Source organism: Cervus elaphus, chromosome 29 (assembly GCF_910594005.1).
Source record: "Cervus elaphus chromosome 29, mCerEla1.1, whole genome shotgun sequence".
NCBI classification, from domain to species: domain Eukaryota; kingdom Metazoa; phylum Chordata; class Mammalia; order Artiodactyla; family Cervidae; genus Cervus; species Cervus elaphus.
The window spans coordinates 60,233,393-60,257,444 of NC_057843.1; the positions used below are offsets into that span (position 1 = coordinate 60,233,393).

The 24,052-nt window shown below is 42.1% G+C and overlaps 2 protein-coding genes across 3 annotated transcripts; both read right to left on the minus strand.

The window, feature by feature from the left end:
- Nucleotides 1-209: 209 nt before the first annotated feature.
- On the minus strand, nt 210-10,863 carry TRMO (tRNA methyltransferase O). 2 transcript variants are annotated; one of them, XM_043891204.1, is made up of 5 exons: nt 10,713-10,863; nt 8,419-8,593; nt 7,436-7,593; nt 3,849-4,490; nt 210-676 (listed from the first exon to the last, which is right to left on the minus strand). In XM_043891204.1, exons 1-5 carry the CDS (start codon nt 10,786-10,788, stop codon nt 417-419), a joined length of 1,311 nt encoding a protein of 436 aa, XP_043747139.1. In that variant the 5' UTR covers nt 10,789-10,863; the 3' UTR covers nt 210-416. The 2 variants fall into 2 exon arrangements, with proteins under 2 accessions (XP_043747139.1, XP_043747140.1); XM_043891205.1 differs by lacking the exon at nt 8,419-8,593 and having other exon boundaries at nt 10,713-10,839.
- Nucleotides 10,864-14,012: 3,149 nt separating this feature from the next.
- On the minus strand, nt 14,013-23,990 carry HEMGN (hemogen). Its single transcript, XM_043891063.1, has 4 exons — nt 23,809-23,990; nt 21,894-21,987; nt 16,531-17,552; nt 14,013-14,167 (listed from the first exon to the last, which is right to left on the minus strand). Exons 1-4 carry the CDS (start codon nt 23,885-23,887, stop codon nt 14,061-14,063), a joined length of 1,302 nt encoding a protein of 433 aa, XP_043746998.1. The 5' UTR covers nt 23,888-23,990; the 3' UTR covers nt 14,013-14,060.
- Nucleotides 23,991-24,052: the final 62 nt, after the last annotated feature.

Consider the following 24,052-nt stretch of genomic DNA (forward strand, 5'->3'; position numbering starts at 1 on the left):
TATCGTAACTCAGTTTGATCTAGAACAAAATAGAGAGATCAGGCTTTTTCAGACAAAAAACTCCAACATGAATGGCTGACCACATCCCGTAGCTTCTGCCCAATTTTACCAAGTACCGAGGACAACTGACTTCTTTTGGAAAACCCTGACATAGCATCGCCTTTGGATTCTTCAGCATTAACTGATCAAAAGCAATCATGATATGGTGATTTCTCCAAATTCTGTATCTCTTAGTTTATTAAAATACATGTTTTTCAAATACATATGGTGAATAACCCAAATCACATGAAAGCAGTGAGATCACAAAGCGTCATGTTGCTTCCTTTTGCAAAGAAGGCATGTCATTAGCTTGTACTGATAACCCAACAGCCACATCCAAGTCAATTAAGCTGTCTTACAGGCTCCATGGCGGATACTCATGACCCCAAAGACCCCGGGGACTCCGCAGCCTTGCTCATCAGAACCGGCTCGGAAGCCGGCTTGATCCTTAGGACTTCTGCAAAACCATCACCAAACCAGCACGTGACGTGTGCTGTGTCCACTGTAAAGTAAAAAAGACGATCTTGGCAGAGCTTCCGTCGATATACAGACCGAGGATCGGCGGACAGCACAGCCTCGATGGCATGCCTTGCTTCCTCCGCTGACTGAAAATACTGAAATGAAGCCTGACCAACACCTGCAGGAAGAAGAACAGAGTTTGGGAATTCTCTGGCAGCTGGTGATGAGGACTCCACGCATTACCTGCCATCCAGGTGCAATTCCCGCTGGGGGAGTAAGCTCCCACAGGGTACACAGCCTCCACCCCCCACCCCCAAAAAAGACGCCAAGGCTTAATTATCAAAATCATGCAAGTGAAATTTCAGTGCAGCGAGTTTCAGTGTGGAGGCTGGCTGGACCCTTGAGTATCACTTGGAAATCTACTTAGTCATCATAAAGAGTGTCACCTTCAAGTGGTACTGTCATTATATTGAATTTATGCACACTCAACCCAAATTAGAAATCTGCTGAGCAAGAAAAACCATGGCGATAATTTTCCTCAGTCTCCTAGCAGGACAGCTGAGCTTTCCCTTTTGTGCACCCAAAACGTCACTTTCCTATGCTCAGTGTAGAAAGTGAAAGTTAGGCGCACAGTCCTATCCAACTCTTTGTGACCCCATGGACTGTAGCCTGCCTGGCTCCTCTGTCCATGACATTCTCCAGGCAAGAACACTGGAGTGGGTTTTGCCATCTCCTTCTGCAGGGGATCTTCCCAACCCAGAGATCGAACCCGGGTCTCCTGCACCACAGGCAGATTCTTTACCAGCTGAGCCACTCAGGAAGCTCAACGTAGACTTGAATTCAATTCCTTGTCATTTTCGTCTCAGAATGGAGGCATGCTCCCTGAAAGGCATGACAGTCCCAGCGTTCTCAGAAGGGCACGCACGGGCCAGTGCACTGCCTGAAGGCAGGGCAGGGCGTCACACACCCACAGGTAAAGCCACGCTACTTTCTGTACGAGGGATGGGAGAGCCCTTGTCAGAACGGCGGAGCAGGTACAGCAAGCTCGGTGCATCACCAGGAGGAGGCCACCCCGTTCCCCGGGCTTGGACGGCAGTGAACACAGGAAGCGGAAAAACCTCCCGTGTTTGTAACACTGTGGGTGCGTTATAATGTTTGAAAATACGTTACACACAAAACTTAAATAAAAGATTAACTGTGACCTAATTTTTAACAGCTGCCCCATAACACACATCCAAACGAGGACCAGGCTCTTCCAGGAAGGCAGGTGCATTACAGAACGTTGTTCCTGTTCAAAATATCATCTGGAGTGGAAGTGGGGGTGGAGGTGCTGCCTATCCTTCTGAAAACAAATTCAGATTTCAGAAAACAGCCAAATGTCACTCTGGGCTATGTCCAATTAAAAAGTTGGTAAGTAAAGTCTTGAAATACAATCTCTGGTCAAAAACTGAGGACTAATTATGCAGTGCTAAGATTCCTTTCCTGTATGGTACATAAAACAATTCTAAGGCCACTCTAAAAAGACGAGTTCCCAAAACACCACCCTCTTCAGCAACTGTTTTCTGTAGAAGCTCCAGGTCTTCGCTTGGCTGTTCATTTGGCTCAGGTGCCTCACTTCCCTGCCTACTTATGTTTCCAAGCTCAGCCCAAATACTCACCCTTTCCTCCAAGAAGCCTTCTCAGATTTCCTCCCCAAGGAGATGGAAGCCTCCCCAGATTTTCTGCTCCCCAAGTCAGAATATACTCTCCTGCCTGTACCCACAGCACTCTATTTCAGTGCCAATCCCACCTCCCCATTCCAACATCTTTTTATCCTTTCTAGACTCTAAACGTTCTGAAGTCATTTCTTATTCCTGTCCTGGCTCACAATTCTGCTGCTATAAATCAATCGGCCCCCATTTTATAGTTACAGTTCATTATTTCTCTTTTTAACCATTTTTTAAATCAGTAGGACATAATGTAGCCTCTCAAGGAACTGCGGTTTGAAAAACACAAAACTTTCTAAAGCAGAAAGCATTTCATGATAACCACCAGACAAGGGGCAAACATGTGGTGCCTTTTAGGCAGCACCGCCTTGTTCTACCACAAAATCCTTTTTTAAAACTGACTTTCCTTGGCAATTCCCTGGTGGTCCGCTAGTCAGGACTCCGAGCTTTCACTGCTGAGGGTGTGGACTTAATCCTTGGTCAGGGAACCAAGACACCACAAGCCAGGCGGGGTGTGACCTCCTGCTCCCATGAGCTATGCGGCTGTTGGTTAGTCACTAAGTCATGTCCCACTCTTGCGACCCCGTGGACTGTGGCCCGCCAGGCTCCTCTGTCCGGGGGATTTCCCAGGCAAGAATACTGGAGCGGGTTGCTGTTTTCTTCTCAGGGATCAAACAGGTGTTCCCGCATTACAGGTGGGTTCTTTACCCATGAGCCATTAGGGAAGACCCCCATGAACTAAATGAAGTGATTAAACAATGTTCACGAAACGTTTAAAATAAAGAGATCAATTTAAAAATTAAATGTTCTGTTTAAACATAAAGCCTTAGGATAGAACGAGAAGCACCACCACCTAGAGGCAGGTGAGATCTGACATCTCCTTGGCAACAACTAACTAACTGGCTACTTCTTACTGCAGCCACTGAACCCCCTTCTTAACGGGCCCTTCCTTCATTCTAGACAGCTGCTTGGAATCTGCTTGTGGGCTTGAAAAACCAGATGACAATGTTTGTTAACATTATGTATTAAACAGGTGCCAAGGAAAAGCCCTGTGGCGGCTCTTCTGCAGTGCCGGGACTTTATAGGGGCAATTTCTCTGGTAAGACACTCTTTCCTTCTTACTACTGGGCTCTGTGCCAAAGGCTGAGCTATTGGCTCCCTGACAGTTAAAATAAGATGAGACATTTCTCTAGTCAGCAAGTGAAACAGACGAAAGAAGATCGACCTAAGTATAGAACAAGCACAACTGAGCATCAGAATGCCATTTGAGAACTCCAAGAACGACTGCTGCGAGCTGACAAGAGGCCCTATTCCTGGGCAGCAGCTGTCCTCAGTAAACACGTGACTGAGCGGCTGGGCCTCTGCTGAACAGGTGCTGGCTGAAAGCCATCGGATGATGACACTGTCCAAGCTTGACTCTACACTCCCACGTTGCTTTACAAGGCATAGTGCCCAATACGCTATATACCTGCCCTCAGAAACACCAGTTTGGTCTATGGCCACACCACCCTGAACATGCCTAATGTCATCTCGGAAGCTAGGCGGGATCGGGCCTGGTTAGTATTTGGATGGGAGAAACACCCAGTTCGCCAAATCCCCTAGCAAAGGCTCATCTCTTCTTCACAAACGAGAAGTGGGAAGTACCTGGTTCACCTGAGCCGAGGTGCTCAAGGTCCATCTCTGCGTGAGGAGTGAACCGGACTTCCAAGCTGGCCACGGGGGCCTCGCTCACCCAGGCGGGGACCACGGCGCGCTGGGCTGCACCGGCCGCCCTGGGAGGGGCCCTGGGGGGCATCTCTGGGCTGCGTCCTTCCGGGACCGCGGCTCCTGCCCCTCTCTTCAGCCTGCTATCTTCGTGTTCCTCTGAAGGGCTCTCCTCCTGGCTCTGTGGGCCACTTTGGTCCTGTGCCACGCTGGGGCCGGACTCTTCCCCCAGCTCTGCCGCTCGCTCCCTGGGCTCAGCTGAGCTTTGCTGGCTGTTTGCTGCATCGTCAGATCCCGCCTTGCTTCCCCCTGACGTTCTGGCTCCAGGACACTTGGGCGTCTCCTCAGAGCGGCAGCAGGGCTGTGACTCCTTGTGCCCTGGGAGCTGTTGCCAGTCATAGCTATTGGTGTTGCCTTCAGACTGGGACCCGGTTTTCAGCTTGTCTTGGTTATTCTGTAAGGTGAAGTCCCCTGAAGACTCGATCACATTTTGCGGTGAGTCATAATCAGCTATGTAGGGCTTTATATCTAGTACGGGGGTGCCATGAATCATGTCAATTCCAGAAAGGTATACAGCTCCACCTGTAATGTGAAAAACACCTTAGAGATATTAACAATGAGGAACAGCACAATCAGAGACTCAACACCGTCTGCCTAAACCTCAGCAGGCTCAGTCACGACGCCCTCACGCGCCAGGCTCCCTTACAGCTGGGGCCAATACACACTTCTCTTTCTGCCTAGAAACCCATTCTCTTTTCAACCCATCAGACTGCTGCGTGCTCTTCAAGGCTCTCACGTAACACCTCCTTTCCAGGGCCTTTCCGGCTCTCAGACAAAAGTGTTCTTTCTTATGGGCTCTGCAGAGGAAGCTGTGCCCAAACTTTCCTGGAGCCCTGGTCACGTGGTCCGGCAGCGGCCTGCTTAGAGTCTCTCCCCCTAGACAGTGAGTAGGCCTTCGGGCACTAGGTGGGGCCAGCTCACCTTTGCATCACGGGGAGGTTTCTAGCTTTGCTCCAAGTACATCAGAAAGAAAGATGGTTGCTCAGTCGTGTCCGACTCTTTGACATCCCATGGACTGTAACTCACCAGGTTCCTCTGCCCATGGAATTTTCCAGGCAAGAATACTAGAGTGGGTTGCCATTTCCTTCTCCAGGGAATCTTCCTGATGCAGGGATTGAACCCAGGTCTCCCGCATGACAGGCAGATACTTTACCGTTTGAGGTACCAGGGAAGCCCAGGTACATCAGAGTCCTCTATTACCTCTGTGGGACTGACGATGGTTTCTACGGTGGCAAACAGCATCTGAGGTGGCCCTGTGACGCTCATCACCTAGTGGTGTATAATCCCCTTGTCCTGCGTTATGACTTGGTATCACTCCAGTGACTATGTTACCTAAGACTCCTGCGTTTGCTGCATTCACTTGAGACTCTTCTTGTGGGCTTGATGAAGCAAGCAGCCATGCTGGGAAAGCCCATATGACAAGCCCCTGCCTGACGCACTATGGGCTGCCTCTAGGTGCTGGAGGCAGCCGCCAGCCAAAACCAGCGAGAGGCCAGGACCCTCAGGATCACGACTGTAAGCAAGTGAATTCTGCCATGACCAGAGTAGGCTTGGAAGTGGATCCTTCCACAGTCAAACCTCCAGAAAAGAACTCATTCCACGTGACGCCTTCACTGAAACGTGGTGAGGCGCTAAGCAAGGACCCAGCTAAGCCGTGTCCCAACCCCCTAAGCCAGAGAAACATCATAGTGTCTTAAACATGTAATAAACGTGTGCTGTTTAAGCTGATAGGGTGTGGTAATGTTACACAGCAAGAGAAATGTAATATTCCATCACATAACTAAGCAGGACGTAAGTCACCGTTACCAAACACTAAGGAGAGGTCTCCTGCTGTCCCACTTACACAGCTGCTGTCCAGTAGACTCTGCTGCAGAGTCTTCTAACTCAACCCTTGGAAAACTGGTCCAATGAGAATCAAAAAACTCCATGTGATCACATTCGATCATATCTTCATTTAAGAAAAACGTGACTAACAAAGGACTCTGATTTCTAAAACATGCTTATTGTGAATGAACCTGGAACTCTGGAAAGAAGATTTTGGACTTTCTAAGTGATAGACTGTGCCTAATGACATCTGCAAAAGACACGGGGGTACAAGTGAGAGCTCAAGGGGTTTGAAGTCAGACAGACTCTTGCCTGGATGCCGCTGGGTATCAAACATCCAAGACTTCAGTGCCCTCATCCACAACAGTCAGACTGCTACTCTATCAAGTCCACGAGCCACTGTAGATAACACACATGAACACGCTTTATAACTGCAGAGCACCACAAAAACACTGGTTTTCCCTATAATGCTTACTTACATAAGAGTGTCTATAGAGCTGCTGTGTTTGTCTTCACCTCTTTGATTTGATTTCCCCATGAGAATGCTAAGTTCCTCTGGAGGGCAGAGGTTTTTATCTAAATTTGTTTGCCACTATATCCCCAGCACCTAGAATAATGCTTGACACATATTCAGTGCTCAGAAAATACGTGTGGGTTGCACAAACAATCAGAAAATGTCCTAGCACTACTACCTAAGTTGGTTAGCCATCACAAATTGAGAAAACTCAAGTTGGATTGGCTCTAGAATTTTTCTGGAAAACCTAACCAAGGCCCTGTTGAATATAATCCAGCAAGGGAGTTCAAGCTCTCGGAAAGAACAAATCAAGTAATGGCTCTCATCTTTTAGCCTGTAATGTACCCTTAGAGCCTTCGTAAGATCCTCAAAAAAATATCCCACGGTGAATCCTTCTCCTTTGGCCACTTTACAAACAAGCAAGCTGAAGCCTGGAATGTCCCCTGATCTCCCATATACCTGCCACTCCATCTTCTGCCTCTTTCACAAACGTGCTGATCAGGTTGGAGGGATTTGAGATCTGGAAGCTTTCAAAAACAAACAGCTCAGTAACAACGTTATACACAAGCAGGCCGTTGAAACTAATCTAGTATTCTACACAGGTTCTCCCACAATCCGACACATTTTCAATCGAAGGGGTCTTCATCCCAGCTCTCTGCCTCACGTCTCAGCGGACAGCAGCACTGTAGCTGGGATGCACGTTCATTCCTCGGGGCTGCAAGGAAGAAAGACCGACCACCCCATGCGCTGACCATATATGCATGAGCAACCAGTTGCTGTGTGTTAAATTTTGAGCATGTCCAATTATTTTTAGATCATTTTGTATTTACAGAATTTTGAGTTAGAAAAAAATTTGGTTGCTAATGATTGTGAAATCTTAACAGTTATTTTGAAATAAAAACTTCTGATAAGTGCAGTGACATAAACTAACTCTGAGCATCCCATGAGAGCTTATCTCAAAGTGTTTCAATGCTCACATTCCTTTAATCATTTCGTTCTCTTCAATATCTGGTGGGTCTCAGGGACTAACACCATTTGTATTTCTGTGAATAACAGCCAGTGCTGAGTACTATGTTGATTTTATTAGACTTCTTTTGGTTAAGGAAAAAAAGGTAAAAGTAGAAATTACCTTCTACCCTTTCCAGTTTGGCCAGGGTCAGTCCTATTGCATTGGGACGATGTGGGCTCCTTGTAGAGAAAACGCCAGTCTTTGCACCATTCAGTCTAGGAGGCTGTACTTTTGCCTTACAGCTCAAATGACCATTTTTGTGAAAAACAAACAAAATCCTGTTGAAAATAAACCAAATTACTGATTAAGAAAAGAAGACAAAGAAATTCATCTATCATAATGACATGGAGGAGGAAAAAACTCTAATCTTCACAAACTAAAACAGAAACAACGCTTTTAATGGTGTTAAAACATGATCAGTGGGGGAAAAAATGCTGGGGTGAGGAAGAATGAACAGAGACAAAATTTAAGTGACGGCAAGTAACGCTAGTGTAACACAGGCCTTAATATAGCTAACACTTTACCTTAAAAGTATCAAGATTTCTAAGGTCTCTTTTGTCTTTTAGGAAGAGTAGACTTAATACTTCACAGGTCTAGAGCAAAGTCGACAAACTTTTTCTTTAAAGGAGCAACTGGAAAATATTTTAAGGTTTGCAGGTCAACCAGTCTCTGCTATAAACATTCAACTCTGCTGCTATAGCATAAGAGCAGCCACCGCCAACACATAAATGGATGCTCGTGGCTGTGTTCCCACAAACTTACTTACAAAAACAGAAGAAGAGATGGGTTTGCTCCATGGGCCATAGCTTGCTGACCCCTGGTCTAGAAGACAGAATGATGACCCATGGGCAAAACTGAGGTCTACAGATTTCAGCTCAACAGAAGTCACCCATCACAATTAGAACAACTGCCCCCTCCGTGGATCCCACACTTCCCTGAGGGTGTCCAAGTTATGCCAACATTCACATTCATGTCTACAGTCCAAAAATCCCATGCAATAGATAAGGGTGGTCTGGATGGCAGTCTCCAAGGGTACTTCCAACTGGAGTACTCAGAGACAAGTTCTGGTCCAGAGAACCATTTCTAACTATAAAACAACTTACCAAACATGAGAAAACTGTTCTAAGCCCATCAAGGAATGTTCAGGATTATTAAAGATGCTTTTTCTAATCCTCAAACAAGCCCGTGAATGGCTACAAATGGATGGCTGCCTTGGAGTACCATTCTTGGCTGAGAAACAGGATTCCAAGTAACCAATTGGCTCAGTTAAAAGATTCCCTAGAGAAGAAAATTAGGTAAGAAATCATTAATCAAAAGGTCAAGTAGAATGAAATAATGCCATTTGCAGTAACACAGACAGACGTAGGGACTTCCCTGGTAGCTCACCAGGTAAAGAGTCCCCCTGCAATGCAGGAGACCCTGGTTTGATTCCTGGGTTGGGAAGATTCCCTGGAGAAGGGATAGGCTACCCATTCCAGCATTCTTGGGCTTCCCTGGTGGCTCAGAAGGTAAAGAATCCATCTGCAATGAGGGAGATCTGGGTTCAATCCCTGGGTTGGGAAGATCCCCCAGAGGAGCCCATGGTAACCCACTCCAGTATTCTTGTCTGAAGAATCCCCATGGACAGAGCTTGGCCAGCTACAGTCCATGGGATGGCCAAAGAGTCGGACGTGACTGAGCGACTAAGCACAGCACAGCACAGACAGACCTAGAGGTGATCACGCTAAGCAAACCAGACTTCATGCTAAGTGAGAAAGCCAAACACATGATATTGCTTATAGGTGGAATCTAAAAAAAAATGATAGAAATGAACTTATTTACAAAACAAATAGACTCACAGACATAGAAAACAAATTTACGGTTACCAAAAGGGGAAGAGGAGGATAAATTAGGAGTTTGGGCTTAACATATACACACTATTCTACATAAAACAGCCAAAAATGACCTCCTGTACAGTATGGAGGACTATACTCAATATCTTATAATAACCTATAATGGAAGAGAATGTGTGAAAAGAATACACACATACACATAACTGAATCAGTTTGCTGTACGCCTGAAACTAATACATTATATATCTACTATATTTCAATAAACAATTTTAAGAATATAAAAATTTTTAAAAGAGAAGGCACAATTTTCTACATAATAGTGTTAACACAATGTATTAAAACCCACCATCATTATTTTTCTTTTCCAAGCAGGCAAAAACAAACAAAAAAAAAAAGGTCAAAAAAAGATGTAGGAAGACGTGTTTTCTTTAACGCAATGACTTCATAGTTTTAAAATCTAACAGATGTTTTGTGCACGCGTGTATGCTCAGTCGTGTCCAACTTTGTGACGCCCCAGGCTATAGCTGTCCAACTTTGTGACGCCCTAGACTACAGCTGGCCAGGCTTCTCTGTCCATGGAATTTTCCAGGCAAGAATACTGGAGTGGGTTGCCATTTCCTACTCCAGGGGATCTTCCTGACCCAGGGATCCAATCTGCGTCTCCTGCCTCGGCAGGTGTATTCTTTTTTTTTTTTAATTTATTTTTATTAGTTGGAGGCTAATTACTTCACAATATTGTAGTGGTTTTTGTCATACGGCAGGTGTATTCTTTACCACTGAGCCACCAGGGAAACCTCTACCAGATGTTCAGTTCAGTTCAGTCACTCAGTCATGTCCAACTCTTTGCAACCCCATGGACCACAGCACACTAGATGTTATGCAACTATAAAACAATATTCTTAAAACATTCATAAGTACATACAAATATCCTCATCAATACATATGCATTGTTATATCTTTTTAGATGATAAACTGGAAAGAACATGGGTGAAAGGAAAAATTCCTTTTTAGAAGACTTACTATAATTAAAATTCTATGCTACCATAACTATGTATGTGACCTTGGTCAGGACTATGGAGCATTTCAAATAGAGGGAATAAGGTGCACAAAGTTAAATGACAAATTTTCTAGCATAAGAAGAGAACGAACCAGTTTGATTGACTGGAGTGTTAAATACAAGGCAAAGAATAATAAAAGATAAGGAAACCGGTTGCATATAAGATGCTTTCAATTGAAAACAACACAATACATGAAGCGAACTAGTTTTGAGCAATAAAGGGAGTGCATGGGGTCACAGTATACAGTAGTTCTTAGTGCACGTGGCTTTTCTGCCAAGAGCTTGCCAACCTTAGCCACCAAAGATCAAGAGAGATGACATCATCCCGCTCGCCTTAGACACGTCACGTGGTCGCCTGAGCACATGATCCGTAACTCCGCGATAAAAAGGAAAAACAACCCTTGTCCATTCAAGGTCTCGCATCTCCCGTCCCCCCTCTGCAGTGAAAGCGGTTCCCTGCTCTTGGAGGTCTTAACGCGCGCAGAACCAGCAGCCTCTTAGAAGTTACCTGTCTCCAGGGCCGGCTTCACACACCCGCACGGGGTCGCTGCGGGGCGAGGCCTGGACTCTTTCAAGTCGCGCATGGCTACGGGTCACACCGGCGCCCACCGACGCGCGCAAACCTTCCGCTTCCGGTTTCCCTACCTGGCGCCTGCGCAGTAGCGGTGGCGGCGGATGGCGCCAAGATCGAGCACGCGCGGGGCGGGGCGCTAGGGGAGTGAGGCGCCGGGAGGGGGATGGCCAGGCTGCCGCTAGGTGGCGGTTGGAAGTTGGCGGCCTTATTCCGCTGCTGAATCTGTCTTGTGCTGTCTCGCGCGGACCCGCTTCAGTTTTAGGGTCCAAGTTACCGCCCTTTCCATTGAGAACAAGTCGATGAAGATTTATGCATAACGATACTCGAAATGATAAGCAACCTAGACATCCAACGCATGACGCTAATTTCTAAATAAAAGAATATGTATGTGCAGTTATCACATCGCGAGATGACAGGATGTTAGAAAATGTTACTAATTCTTGAGTAGTGGGAATACACAGATGCTCATTTATACTTCTCTGTATGCTCCCAATTTTCCCATAAGAAAAAGGATGTTTCGTCAGAGAAGAAACCCAAGTAAACGTCGTTTCAAATTTAATGGATGTGTAGCTCTACACCTGACTAGGTAGGGATAAGAAGTGGGGACCATTCCTTGTGCTCCGTACCTCACGAGAGCTGAAGCGAGAGTGGAAGTGAGTCAACGGCCATATACATTGGGATTGTAGTGATTGTCTTGGGGAAGCTCTAAAAAGTTGAGGGCCTACAAGAATAAGTTTTAAGCCCCTGCGATGACCAGTTACCCCTGCAGCGCTAGCCCGGCCTCTGTGTGTGTGTGTGTGTGTGTGTGTGTGTGTGTGTCCGACTCTTTGTGACCTCATGGACTGTAGCCCGCCAGGCTCTTCTGTCCATCGAATTCTCCAGGCAAGAACACTGGAGTGGGTAGCCATTCCCTTCTCCAGGGCATCTTCCCCACCCAGGTACTGAACCCAGGTCTCCTGCATCGCAGGCAGATTCTTAACCATCTAAGCCACCAAGGCCTCTTACCTACTTACTTGTAACCTTATCTCTCACCTGTATATTTATAAAGTTTCTCTGTATACTTAATTCTACTTCTGAGTTTTTTATCCTGTTTTTTTCTTGGGCAGGGGGAGGGAGAGAGACATATCGCCCGCAAAACAAATTATTCAGGATCATAAAACTCCACAGATTTAAAAGTTTAACAACCATGAAAAGCTGTTCCTAAACATGTTCATGTGTCATGAACTAATAGACCACTATCAGAAAATAACCATCAGGAGTCAAAGATTTAGAGAGGATTGTGGGTTTTAAAACAAAAACTTGAAAAACTGATAAAATTCATATCCCTACATGTCCTCTGATAGGTTTTTTCCACGTGAAATTTGGAAAAGAATGCCTTTATTATGTTTCCAGGAGCGAACAGTTCTGGACAGCTATGAAACAAAAGTTGAGAACTGTTGAGCTCTCTGCACGATGTAAAACTGGGGCCGTAATGGCTGCAATTTTCCACTAGATGGGGGTGTTGCGAAAAGTGATAGTCGTTTTGTGGCCCAACAGAGGTATTTGCCTTCTTGGCCTTAGATCTATATAATGACAGTCACGCCAAAAAAACGATACCAAGTGTGACATGTTCTGAAATGCACAGCAGACTTGGACACATTGGTGAAGTAGATTGCTACTTGATTTAAAGGAAAAAGTTCGTTCTCCTTATGGAAAGCAGGAACTTAAGTATGTAGCACTTTCATTATATGATTTGCGATTTTTGTTATCCTGTCTAGAGGATATATGATTATATAAATAACCATTACATGTGATTATTTGTAGTCTATGATATAACCTTTTCTCTAGAGGTAGGATCTAGGAATCTGCCTTTAAAAAAAAAAAACCCTAAATGATTCAAAGTAGGTATCTGCCTACACTTTGAGAAACACTTCTCAGTATAATGATTCTTTTTTTTTCTTAGTTGCAGCCTGGAGAATCTTTGTTGTGGTGGTCAGGCTTAGGTGCCCCGTGGCATATGGGATCTTAATTCCCTGACCAGGGATCAAACTGCATCCCCTACTCTGGAAGGCGGATTCTTAACCACTGAACGACCAGGGGTGTCCCAGTATAATGATTCTTAATCTTTCATTTGAGTGAAGGATCCTTCTGAAAATAAATTAAAGCTTTGGATCTTATCACACATCATATTAGATTTAATATCATAAGATTCGTGAATTTTAAAGAACAACCGTTGCACCCACAATGAGAGGAGGGTAGCCCAAGGTAGGGCTAGATGGATTCTTGCCAAACTTTAATTCTGCTATTCCACGTGGGCCCTGCATTAACTGTAGTACATGGCATGCAGTTCTTGAACATACCTTGAATTCACCTTTCTCTGTGTCACATACAATAATGCTGCTATCCTCACCTATATTACAAATCTTCTCCAACTTTCAAGGCTCCACTGTGCAATTTTTTCAGGTCACTCTGGCAAAAAAGTGAGTATTCCCTTGGTTGTATCTTCTATCCAAACAGCGTTAGCATTACTCTCTTCCTTTGTAATTCTTTCTTTTCTGTTTTGTTCCTCCACGAGACTAGATTAAACTCCTAGTAGGTAAGGACTATGTGTTATAGATCTTCTGACCCTCACAATGCTTACCATGATGCTGTCCACACAGTTAAACATGTACTAATGATTTAATGTACATTTTGCACAATTACAATATTTTAAAAGTAAAAATAGAAAACCAAAATTCAAATATGCAAGTGCAAACATCACTCGAAAATATCTTTAAAGAAGTCCTAGAATGATAAGAATTGTTAAAATTATTAAATTACTAAAAGCCAACTGAAGCCTGCATACAATTCTGATCCTATTGTTACATTAATAATTGATCAAAGTTTACAAGAAAACTATATACTTCCCCAAATTTTAATTGTTCAGCTTTAAAAATGGAAAAAAGGAGGGGTTGAGCAAGAGCAAACATTTCTTTGATTAATTCTTAAGGGGAGTAAAGCTATTAAGTCTGTTCCCACCACTGTCCTCTCCCCAGATTACACATACATACACATATGTGCACACACACACGTGCACACACATACACACTAGCAGAATATTGTCTAGGTGGTAGAGCCTGAGAAAAAACATTAACTCTCTTTCAGATATAGTCTATATGTCTATAGACTATATATCTATAGGTGGGGGGATATTGTTAAAATATTAATGAATATTATAGAGATTTCTACCATATTTTGAGAAAATCACACATATGATGTACTAAGATGTGTATTTTGTTGGATGACTATGATGGTTGAACATTGTTAAAACAAAACATAACTATAGATGTCATTTTCTGGGTTACTCTCTTGAAGCACATTTGGAATTTCTATTATCTCTGGTTCTTCTGCTTTGGGATTTTCCTTCATTTCTGTAAAATAAAAAAAAATGTGAAAGTAGATTCAATTAATGGTATTGGGACAATTGGCTATCCATTTGGAAAAAAAAAAACTACCTCACACTTTGCACAGAAACAAATCTCAGATGAATTAAAGATTTCAATATTAAGATATAATAAATGTTGTAGAAACAATAGAATATTTCTTTAATCTTAAGATTTTAAAAGATTTTCTAAGCAGACCACAGACTAGAAGCCATAAAGAAAAAAGACTGACAGGTTTGAATCATTAAAAACTAAAATCATGACAAGTTTGAGTAACTAAAAACTAACATTAAAATTTTGGTCATATAGATGTCCAAACCTCTATAAGCAAAGTTAAACCACAAACAACAAGAATAAAAATGTTTATGACTCAACTTATATGTAGGCAAAGATTTAATAACTATTATTTAAAGAGATTTTTAATCAAAAAGATAGATATCCAAAATATAAAATGGAGCAAGTATTCAAACAGGTGATTCTCAAAAGGAAAAACTTAAATTCATAATAATCATAAAAGCAAGCCTGGTATCATAGGTCATCAAAAAAAGTGGAAATTAAAACAATCAGGTTGGTTGGTCTTTAAAAACCTAGCAGATAGGCGCAGATTTTTAAAACATAATCCTGTGCAGTGTTGGCAAGGGCATGGGGACTAGGCACTTACATAAATTCTTGGATTCTGTGAATTGCTACTTTTGGGCTAGTCTGACTGAATCTATCCAGACTTTAAATGCTGGTACCCTTTGGCCCAGCAATTCAGTTTCTAGGAATTTATCTAAGGAAGCAATCAGATCAACTTAAGCTTCCAGTGCCTTAGTTTCCTTATCTATAAAATACAGACATATTATTTATCCACTCAGGTTTCTAACATTGAATAAAGTAATTCACAAAAAATGTTTAATAGAGAGTTTGGCAGATAGAAAGTGCTATATAAACTTTAGTTAAACAACCATTACTTCCCATGATGTCCATTGAACATTGTTATAATAGTAAAACTTGGCAGTAACCTAGGTGTTCATCATTATAAGGACTGGTTGAATAAATTGCTGTATATATAACATAATACTGGACGACTGTTACAAAGATGTCATTCGGATGGCCACAATATATATGGCATGTGAAAAAAAGCAGGTTATAAAATAGAATGTATTGTACCATCTCATTTGTTAAAACAAAAACTTAACATTGGGGATCAGAGATAGGAAGTGGTATCATAGGGCACTTTATAGTCACTTAGATATTGCTTTAATTTATTATAATGAACATTTATAACTATCACTATAGCAATTTTATAATCAGCATAAAGGAAGACATTTCTACTTGTTCGGCAAGACAAAGAAAAAACAAGATAAGCATTAATTGCCAAAAAAGCATAAAATAACTAATTAATTGCCTGTCTTAACCTCACTGGGTTTAGAACAAAGCCCTGAGGATCTGGTGCTGTGTTGATCAGAGCCGCGTCTCCAGCAGGGGCCTCCCGTCAATACAGGTGGTGTTTCATATGTCTGCTTTTACTGTAATTTTAAAAAGGTGTTTCCTCAAAACCTATATTGCTTGGAACCCAACCTAAGCCAGGTTTTTGTTGCACTCATATGTTAGGAGAAAGAGAAAATAAGCAACCAAAGGAATGTCTTTAGAAAACAATTCCCTGGGGATAGACTGCTCGGCTCAGCCCATTTTCTACACTGAGAACACTACTGAACAAGGAGAACCAAGGCTCTCAGTTATGTCCCTGAGACTAGTAAAATTGAATAAAGATCACATTGTTTTTAAAATACTATGCTTTTCAGGGACAAATATTGAAATAGAAAGGTAAGCCTGTTAACTCCTATAACAACGAGTTCCCTAGTATCAGGACCCTATTTTATGTCTTTGTATCTTTCTCAGTACCTTGTACCATGAATTTATTTGCTTTTAGTTTGCCAGGAAATGTTAATTTTCTAGGAAAAAAAACTTTATTCACCAAGATTTTATGTTAATATAAATAATTGTCCAAAATATTTTGCACATAATTGACTCTACATAGGGTTCATTTTTCTTCACCTACTAAAGCTTCCCAAAATGCATAGTATGTACAGGTACCCACTATATACACTTATAGTTTCAATTATTTTCTTTAAATTACATGGAAATATACCAAATGGGTATCAGTTGAATGATAAACATTTTTCACTTAAAACTGGACAAAGACATCAAAGATCCCTGTTGAGATAACTGGGATAACCCAGGATTGTCACAGAAGGCTATAAATCAGTGCTCCAAGGGAGAGATGCCTATTTGGTGCTCTGATTATGAACAGGGAGCAGTTAAGAAATGGCAGTGTCACTAACTTGACCCCAGTAAGAAACCCATACCTTGAGGAAAAGTATAAACATCCTTAGCATCTTCCTGCTGTGCTTTAGGATCCTGGTCTTGGGCTCCACCTATTGCCTGGTACAGTTTGGAAAAGCATTCTTTAGGAACATCTTTGTCTTTATACGTCTTAGTAGAGAGGTCTTCAGGTCCAGCTGTTTCTTGGTATATTTCAGGTGCACCATCTTCAGGTCCTGGGGTTTCTTGGTATATTTCAAGTGAATATTCTTCAGACCCAGGTGTTTCTTGGTACATCGCTGGGGGATATTTTTCAGGAACAGATGTTTCTTGGGCTGTTTTATGAGAGGGGGCTTTAGACCCAGCAATTTCTTCATATATTTTACGAGAAAAGTGTTCCGGTTCAACTGTTTCCTGGTGTGTTTCCGTAGAAAGCTCTTTAGGCTCAGCCATTTCTTGCTGTGTGTTAGAAACAAAGCTTTCAGTCTCAACTATTCCTTGACCTGGTTCAGAATCAGGTTCCTCGGGCTCAGGTCTTTTCTGGTATGTTTCAAGAGAGCATCCCTCTAGGTCAGCTGTATCTTCAGATGTTTTAGAAGAAAGGACTTTGGCTGCAATGGCTTCTTGGCATGTTTCAGGAGAGACGTCTTCAGGCTGAGCCACATCACGGAACATTTTGAAAGGCTGGTCTTGAAATATAGCTATTTCTTGGCACATTTTAGGAGAGAGGTCTTCAGATTCAGCTGTATCTTGGCATATTTCAGAAGAGTGGTTTTGTACTGCTGTTGCTTGGTACTCAGAAGAATTTTCCTGAAGGGTAACACTTTCTTGACCTACTTCAGAAACATGTTTCTCGGGCGCAACTCTTTGTGGGGACACTGCCGGAGGGAGAGCTTCGGTCACATGCCCAGGTGGCTCGATTTCTGTCTCTCCAGGTGTTGGCGCTTTCTCCATCACTTCCTTTTCTAATTGTGACGGAAGCTCCAACTTCATTTCTGTGTTTTGTTGTCTCTTTCTGCCTCTTTCACTTCTTTTCCCTGTTCGTTGCCACTTGTGTTTTTTCTCTCTATGGAGAAATCAGAATTACTGTCAAAAACAGGACTCCAGAATTCAAATAAACGTTTGGCAGTAACTGTCCCAGGACTCCCACTGCCTTGTCGTGTGACTTTGAACAAGCCACTTAATCTCTCCAGGCCTCAATCTCCTTGTGTGTAAAATGAAGAAGCAGTATGCTAAATGTTCTCAATTGTCCGGAGAGGAAATGACCCTTAGGACTTTTTTGTCTTCAATGACTGGTTCAACAAGAACCTTCTTAGTGAGCGGTGTGGGTGTGGGGGTGTATGTGTGTGTGTTTGAGAGTGTATACTTACACTTTGGTTATAGAAAATGTATTACTGATATTATAAATGAACAGACTGGCATTCTGTTTTACATAATAGTCTCTTTGGGTTTGGCCTGTGTGAATTCGTTTCTCTGGGCCGGTGGGGAAAACTGATATGATTGTGTTGCTAGGTCTGCAGCACAGCCGGGCTTCACGTCTGGGAAGCCTGCAGGTGATGAGCCTGGCTCGCTCATTTCATACACTGCCTTGTGTAAAACAGGCTAAGAGGCTGCAGCGCAAGTCGGATGAGATGTACTATAAGCCGGGCCCAAATCTACAAAAACATGCTCTTGAGGTAAAGCAGCTTGGTGAAAAGGTGTGAGTGGTCATATTACACCTACTTTGACCTAATAAAGATCTAGAAGATGGAAAGATATGCATGAGAACTGCAGCCAATGACAAATTGTTAGGTATTGCAAATATAACCAAATACAGAAGGCTAATACAGATGGGTTGGGGGGGGAGTTACTATAATTAAGCATTTCATCACTTTCTAAACTTATTGAAACTCTTGTTCCATGCTATCTGCCCCATGGAGCCTTCTCTAACAGGCCACAGGGCTGAAAGGTTCTCCATGCTTACCACTCCTATAGAATTTATTAGGAGGATTATGCTTAATGGAGAAATCCAAATTCTTTTAGTAAACTGGACATTCTTTCAAGATGAAACCAGTGTTTTTTACACCTCTGCAGTTCTCACAGTTCATGCACACTCAAAAAATGTACCCTATTCTACTTTTGTTGTGTCTGAAAATTCCCATAATTAATTTTTTTAAGACTCTGTCTCACCAAAACCAGTTTGAAGTCAATATTTAAAAGGTTTGTATTGTAATAGTATAGTTTAAAAGAAATATTAAAAATAATATAGAAGGTAGGAATAATATGATGATATGAAGGTAAAAATGATAGCCCAGCATTTTGAAGTTTAATTTCAAGTAACCAAGGTAACAAGATAAATTATAAAGTCCTTATTATCAAATTTTTAAAAGATGCTGTATAAAATTTTTTTAATTTAAAACTTTAAAAAAAAAAGAAAAAAAAACGTGTTTAAAAACTGATGTATATGAACTTTTCAGGAACCACTTATTATCCTAGAAATTAAATCCTAAATAATTTGTTATGTAGATCTCTATATGAGGGAGTCTGAGTAATACAATGCTTCCTGTTCTTCCCAGGAGTTTCAAAAAGATACAAATATATCTGTGTGGTCTAAAATTTAATCTGTACTCTTAATTATCAACTGTGTGATCATGGGCAAGTCAAACTCTCTAAGCCTCAGTTTCTTCACAGGTAAAATGGAGTAAATAATATCTGCCCAGCCTCATGTAGTTGTTGTAAGAGCATGGAATAACTTACATGGATGAATTGTCCAAATAGAAATCTGTACTCATATTAATACAGAATATACCATATATGTGTGTATATATATATGTATACATATGGTGCTTCTTCCATGTCAGGCACTGTTTTAAGTAATTTACTTATTCTGTTATCTCATGTAATCTTCACATAAACTTACGAGGCAGATACTATTATAAGCTCCATTTTGCAGATGAGAAAACTGAAGCACAGTTTTCTGAGTAACTTGCCCAAGGTGAAATGGCTGGGACGTGAGGGAGCTAGTCTTCACATCAAGTCATCTGACTTCAGCCACCGGGCTCTTAACCATTGCACTCTGTCCTTTCTCTCTGGAAATGAGGTTTCACTGTAGTGAGGACAGCCCTCAGCAGTCTGGAAATGCGTCACAACAGCAAGGCCAGCCCGCTACCAAGAGGCTCACCAAGGTTCCACCTACTCCGGTGATGTCTTCAGGCTTGGACCCTCCCCACCCAACGAGCACAGAAACCCAATTCTAAGAACATACTGAAACCAGCCTCATCCATTTCTCCAGTCGGGGCTCAGCAACCAGCTCAAGGGGACTGATACATAAACCTAAAGGCCAACTTTTAAATGAACTGTGAGAAAAGCAAAGTGAAAATGCACTTTCTCTGGAGCAAGTACTTGAGAAACCAGTAATGACCAGAAGGTTGCTTGGTGAGTATGGAATTCAGGGAGCTAGCGGGTATTCTTCAACAGAGTCACCTGTCAGAGGACCTGAGTACAGAAGCTTCCGCTAGAACATATATCCATTCCTGGAAAACCTCACTTTCTGCAAAATCATGCACTAAAAATGACAGTGCTTATGGGGAAAAAAACAATATGGGGCAAATGTTATAAAGTTATGCAACTTTATAACACCAGGATAAACAATAGTTGGTACAGGGGAGATAACTGGGAGAGTCCAGACAGGCAGCTTTTTCTGCGGGGAGGCTGCCTCAGGGATGGTAAAAATGCACAAAAGCACCAGTGTGAATGCAGGCTTTCAGTGCTGAGATCATGCAAATAAGGATGATGCTCTGAGCCAGCAGGGCTGCCGCTGAGCACAGGAGGAAATGCAGCCTGCTACATGTGGCGACTTCTGCAGAGCTAGTGATGTCCTTCCCTGCAGAAGGAGCCCGGATGCAGGCTGAAAAGAGTCCTGTCTACACAGCAGCCAAGCTGAAGGCTTCTTCCTTTCCTGCTGAAGTTTTTAATTCCATTCCCACTATTCTGGCTTCTTTTGACGTGGAAAAATTACAAACTAACACAACTCCGACTAAAACTGACACCACTCTCCTATTTACCAATTACATGTGAGCTAACTGGTGTTATAGAAGCACATGTCATCACAGAACAGACAATATTCTGTCCACGGTGAGAATAGGAACTTAAAACACCTGCATTGTATGCTTTTTCAAAAATGATGCATAGAAAAATGTATACCTATGTTATTTTTGCCACTGAAGGACACATTTTTCCAAAAATGAAGAAATGCAGAGCTAAATCTTAATCAAAATTTTGTAAGGAGACTTCCCTGGTGATACTGGATAAAAATCCAGCTGCCAATACAGGGGACATGGGCTCAATCCTTGGTCGGAAAAGACTCCATATACAGAGGAGCAACTGAGCCCATGAGCCACAACTACTGAGCCCATATGCTGAAACTGCTGAAGCCTGTGCCCTCAGAGCCCGTGCTCTGTAACAGGAGAGATCACCTCAATGAGAAGCCCGAGCCGCGCAGTGAAGAGTGGCCCCTGCATCTACAGAAAGCCCACAGGCGGCAACGAAGAATCAGCACAACCAAAAAAAAAAGTTTGTTTTTTTTTTTTAAGAAGAAGAGCACTTAGATCAATGGCACTCAACTGGGAGCAATTTTACCTCCTCTCCCCCCACCGCATGAGGCATCTAACAATGTCTGGAGGCATTTTTGCTTGTCATAACCGAGGAGGGAAAGTTCCATGGGTTTCTAGAGGCCAGTGATTCTCCTACCCACAGCATCAGTGACACCGGCGTTGAGAAACCCTGGCTCAGATGGATGTCGTACTGGGGCTCTCTGGGTTCGCCTTGTCTACCTCCAAGCACGCAATACCTCTGTCTTCATAGTTATATTCTAAATGGGGCCGTTAGATGCGGCCTGCTCTATAGTCATGCCCACGTCTTCCCTCCCTGAGAGTCCATACAGCTGACTTTGGACACAGGAATGCTCAGGCTCTTCCATCACTCACTTACAGACAGTGCTTTGGTTTACTCCATGAAGAGTTAACTACACTCATTAAAGACGAATTTTACTAATAGAAAGCTTGGAGAACAAGCTTGGGGGTCTTCTCAATGGTATCTCCCACTCCCAAAACAATGGTTATGTTACTAAAGTGGTTGAATAGCAGGCCTCTCTACAATACACATAATTTGATCACCTGGTAAAAGAGAGCAGAAATAAGATTCTGTTCCCATCACTTTACTAGCTGTGTGACTTTAGGCAAGAGATTTAACCTTCAGAGACTTGGTTTCTTTCTTTTTGGGGGGGTGGAAGATGAATATGGGTAACAGCTCCCGATTTGTGGGATTGTTGGAAAGATGATCTATAGTGTATAAAAGTTCTCAGCACCTCTTAACAAGTAACATATGCTAAGTAAATATCAGTCCCTTCTCCCTTGCAGTGACACTATACCGAATTTGCCATTGTGACGTTTGCTTTTCTTGTGCTTCAGCTTTTCTTTTTCTGAGTTGCTCTCTGTTTCGCAAGCTCCAAGTTCCAATGACTTCTGTAGGATCAAAATGAAAGTTATGAGAGATAGTGATGAATTATGGCATTAACAGCAAAAGAGTCCTATAGCAAAATGATAGAATCCCCTTACTGAGTGTCTAAGCTTTTCTCCTACCCTTTTGAGGACAAGGACTATCTCTTATTTATCCTTGTGCCTCCTGAAGAATGCCTGGGAGCAAACATTCAGTCAACATTTTTTAAATGAGAAGGTCAGTATTTGTATATAAATGTGCTACTAATTTCTTCAAAACAGTGTGCATATTGTACAAACATAAAAGTAAAGAAAAAAAACCAGCCATGTTCTGCCATCCTTAACATTATAACCTGCTTTTCATTTCATTCCTTGTATTCATCTGGTGGTGGTTTAGTCGCTAAGTCATGTCCAACTCTTGCGACCCCATGGACTGTAGCCCGCTAGGCTCCTCTGTCCAAGGGATTTTCCATGTATTCATCTAGTCCCTATATTAAAGTTGCAATGATTGCATACCACAGTTTTACCATTTATTAACCATCAGAAATAAATTCCATCATCTAGTCCTCATAATTGTAACTTTAGTGACTACATGATATTTAATCAAGTTGATGTATTCTCATTTATCCACTCTTTCCTCTTATACTGAACATTTAGGTTGTTGCCAGTTTGTTTGTTTTATTTTGTTTTTGCCACTGTAGATCAACTATCATAAGCATTTCACACACAGAGTTTTTTTTTCTTTTGTATTTTTTTCCTTTGGATGTTTCTCCAAGTTTCTTTGGAATATTAAAGTTACTATCAACAACAGTTCTGTTGCCATCCAAGACTGTGAAAAGTTAATGGGTCTTTGATGTCGAACTTCTTAGAGCCAGGGGAATGATTTCAAATTTGCACTGGGACCTCCCAAAGCGAACACACCTCATGGACCATGACACCTTTTGATTTCAGAACAGCAGTCCTTAATGGTGAACTTGGAGGGGGGAAAATTATACCTTTATTTTTACCAATCTAAATGCCCACTTCCTTCAATTATGAATGTAGGTAACAAGCCACAGTGGTTTTAGCAGAATATGACTTTGTCACAAAAAGAAATTATGGATTTTTTTTTCCATATCACATCACAGTTATTACAGATACCTTAGAATATCATTTATTTGAGATGAAATACTTGATTTGATACAGTGGTAATGAGATCCACCACTGGATCTTATTATTATGTGCACCTGTAAATAAGCACATATATTATTATATCACAGTTTTTTATTTTGATAATTTTCTTAATGTAACTGCTTCCTTTGTAATCATATGTATTTAACTCTATGTATTTAAAAAATTTAGCCTAAGAAGGTGTCTAGAGCTTCAGCAGAAAGCCAAAGGGATCCATGGCATAAAAATTTTTAAATCACTGTCTCAAGGCCTAGGGTTCTGCAAAAGCAGCCAAAATGCTGCTTTAGCATATATACAAAGACTAACATTAGTCAGTCAACAGAATAAACACTCTCATAGTTCTTGCTACTTATTGCCAGATACCTTTCCAAAAGTTACACTATATTTCTGTTACATGTATGGTTGTACTTGTTTTACCACACCATCCATTATTGGGTATTTTCATTATCATATATATATATAATTATTTATTTATTATTTCCTCATGTTTCTCCTGTTTACTAGAATCTTAGTGCTAGAAGTCAGCTCAGAAAGTTATACAGTCCCTATTCTTCCTTTCTAATACATGAATGTACCCACCCAATGATGCCCCTTTTTTGCCAGACCCATACAAAGAGGAAAATAATCATAGCCCAGTCCTTCCCAACAGCCACTGTCTCTTAAGGTTTCTTTCATTACCTGGAACCTGGGTCTCTTCTTGACGAGGAACAGGTGTCTGATGGAGCTTTGAGAGAGATTGGTCCTTTCCCAAATCCATCTTGCTGCAGTATCTTCCTGCTTTTGGTCTGACTTCCACAAGAGGCCTTTTTTAAAATGTCAAAAGTAACTAACAGTTAAAAAACACACACATAGATGAGTTCACTTGTCACTGACCTCCCGCCTTAAAGTTTTATCTAGTTGGACCACAGCTGCTGGCTACTTC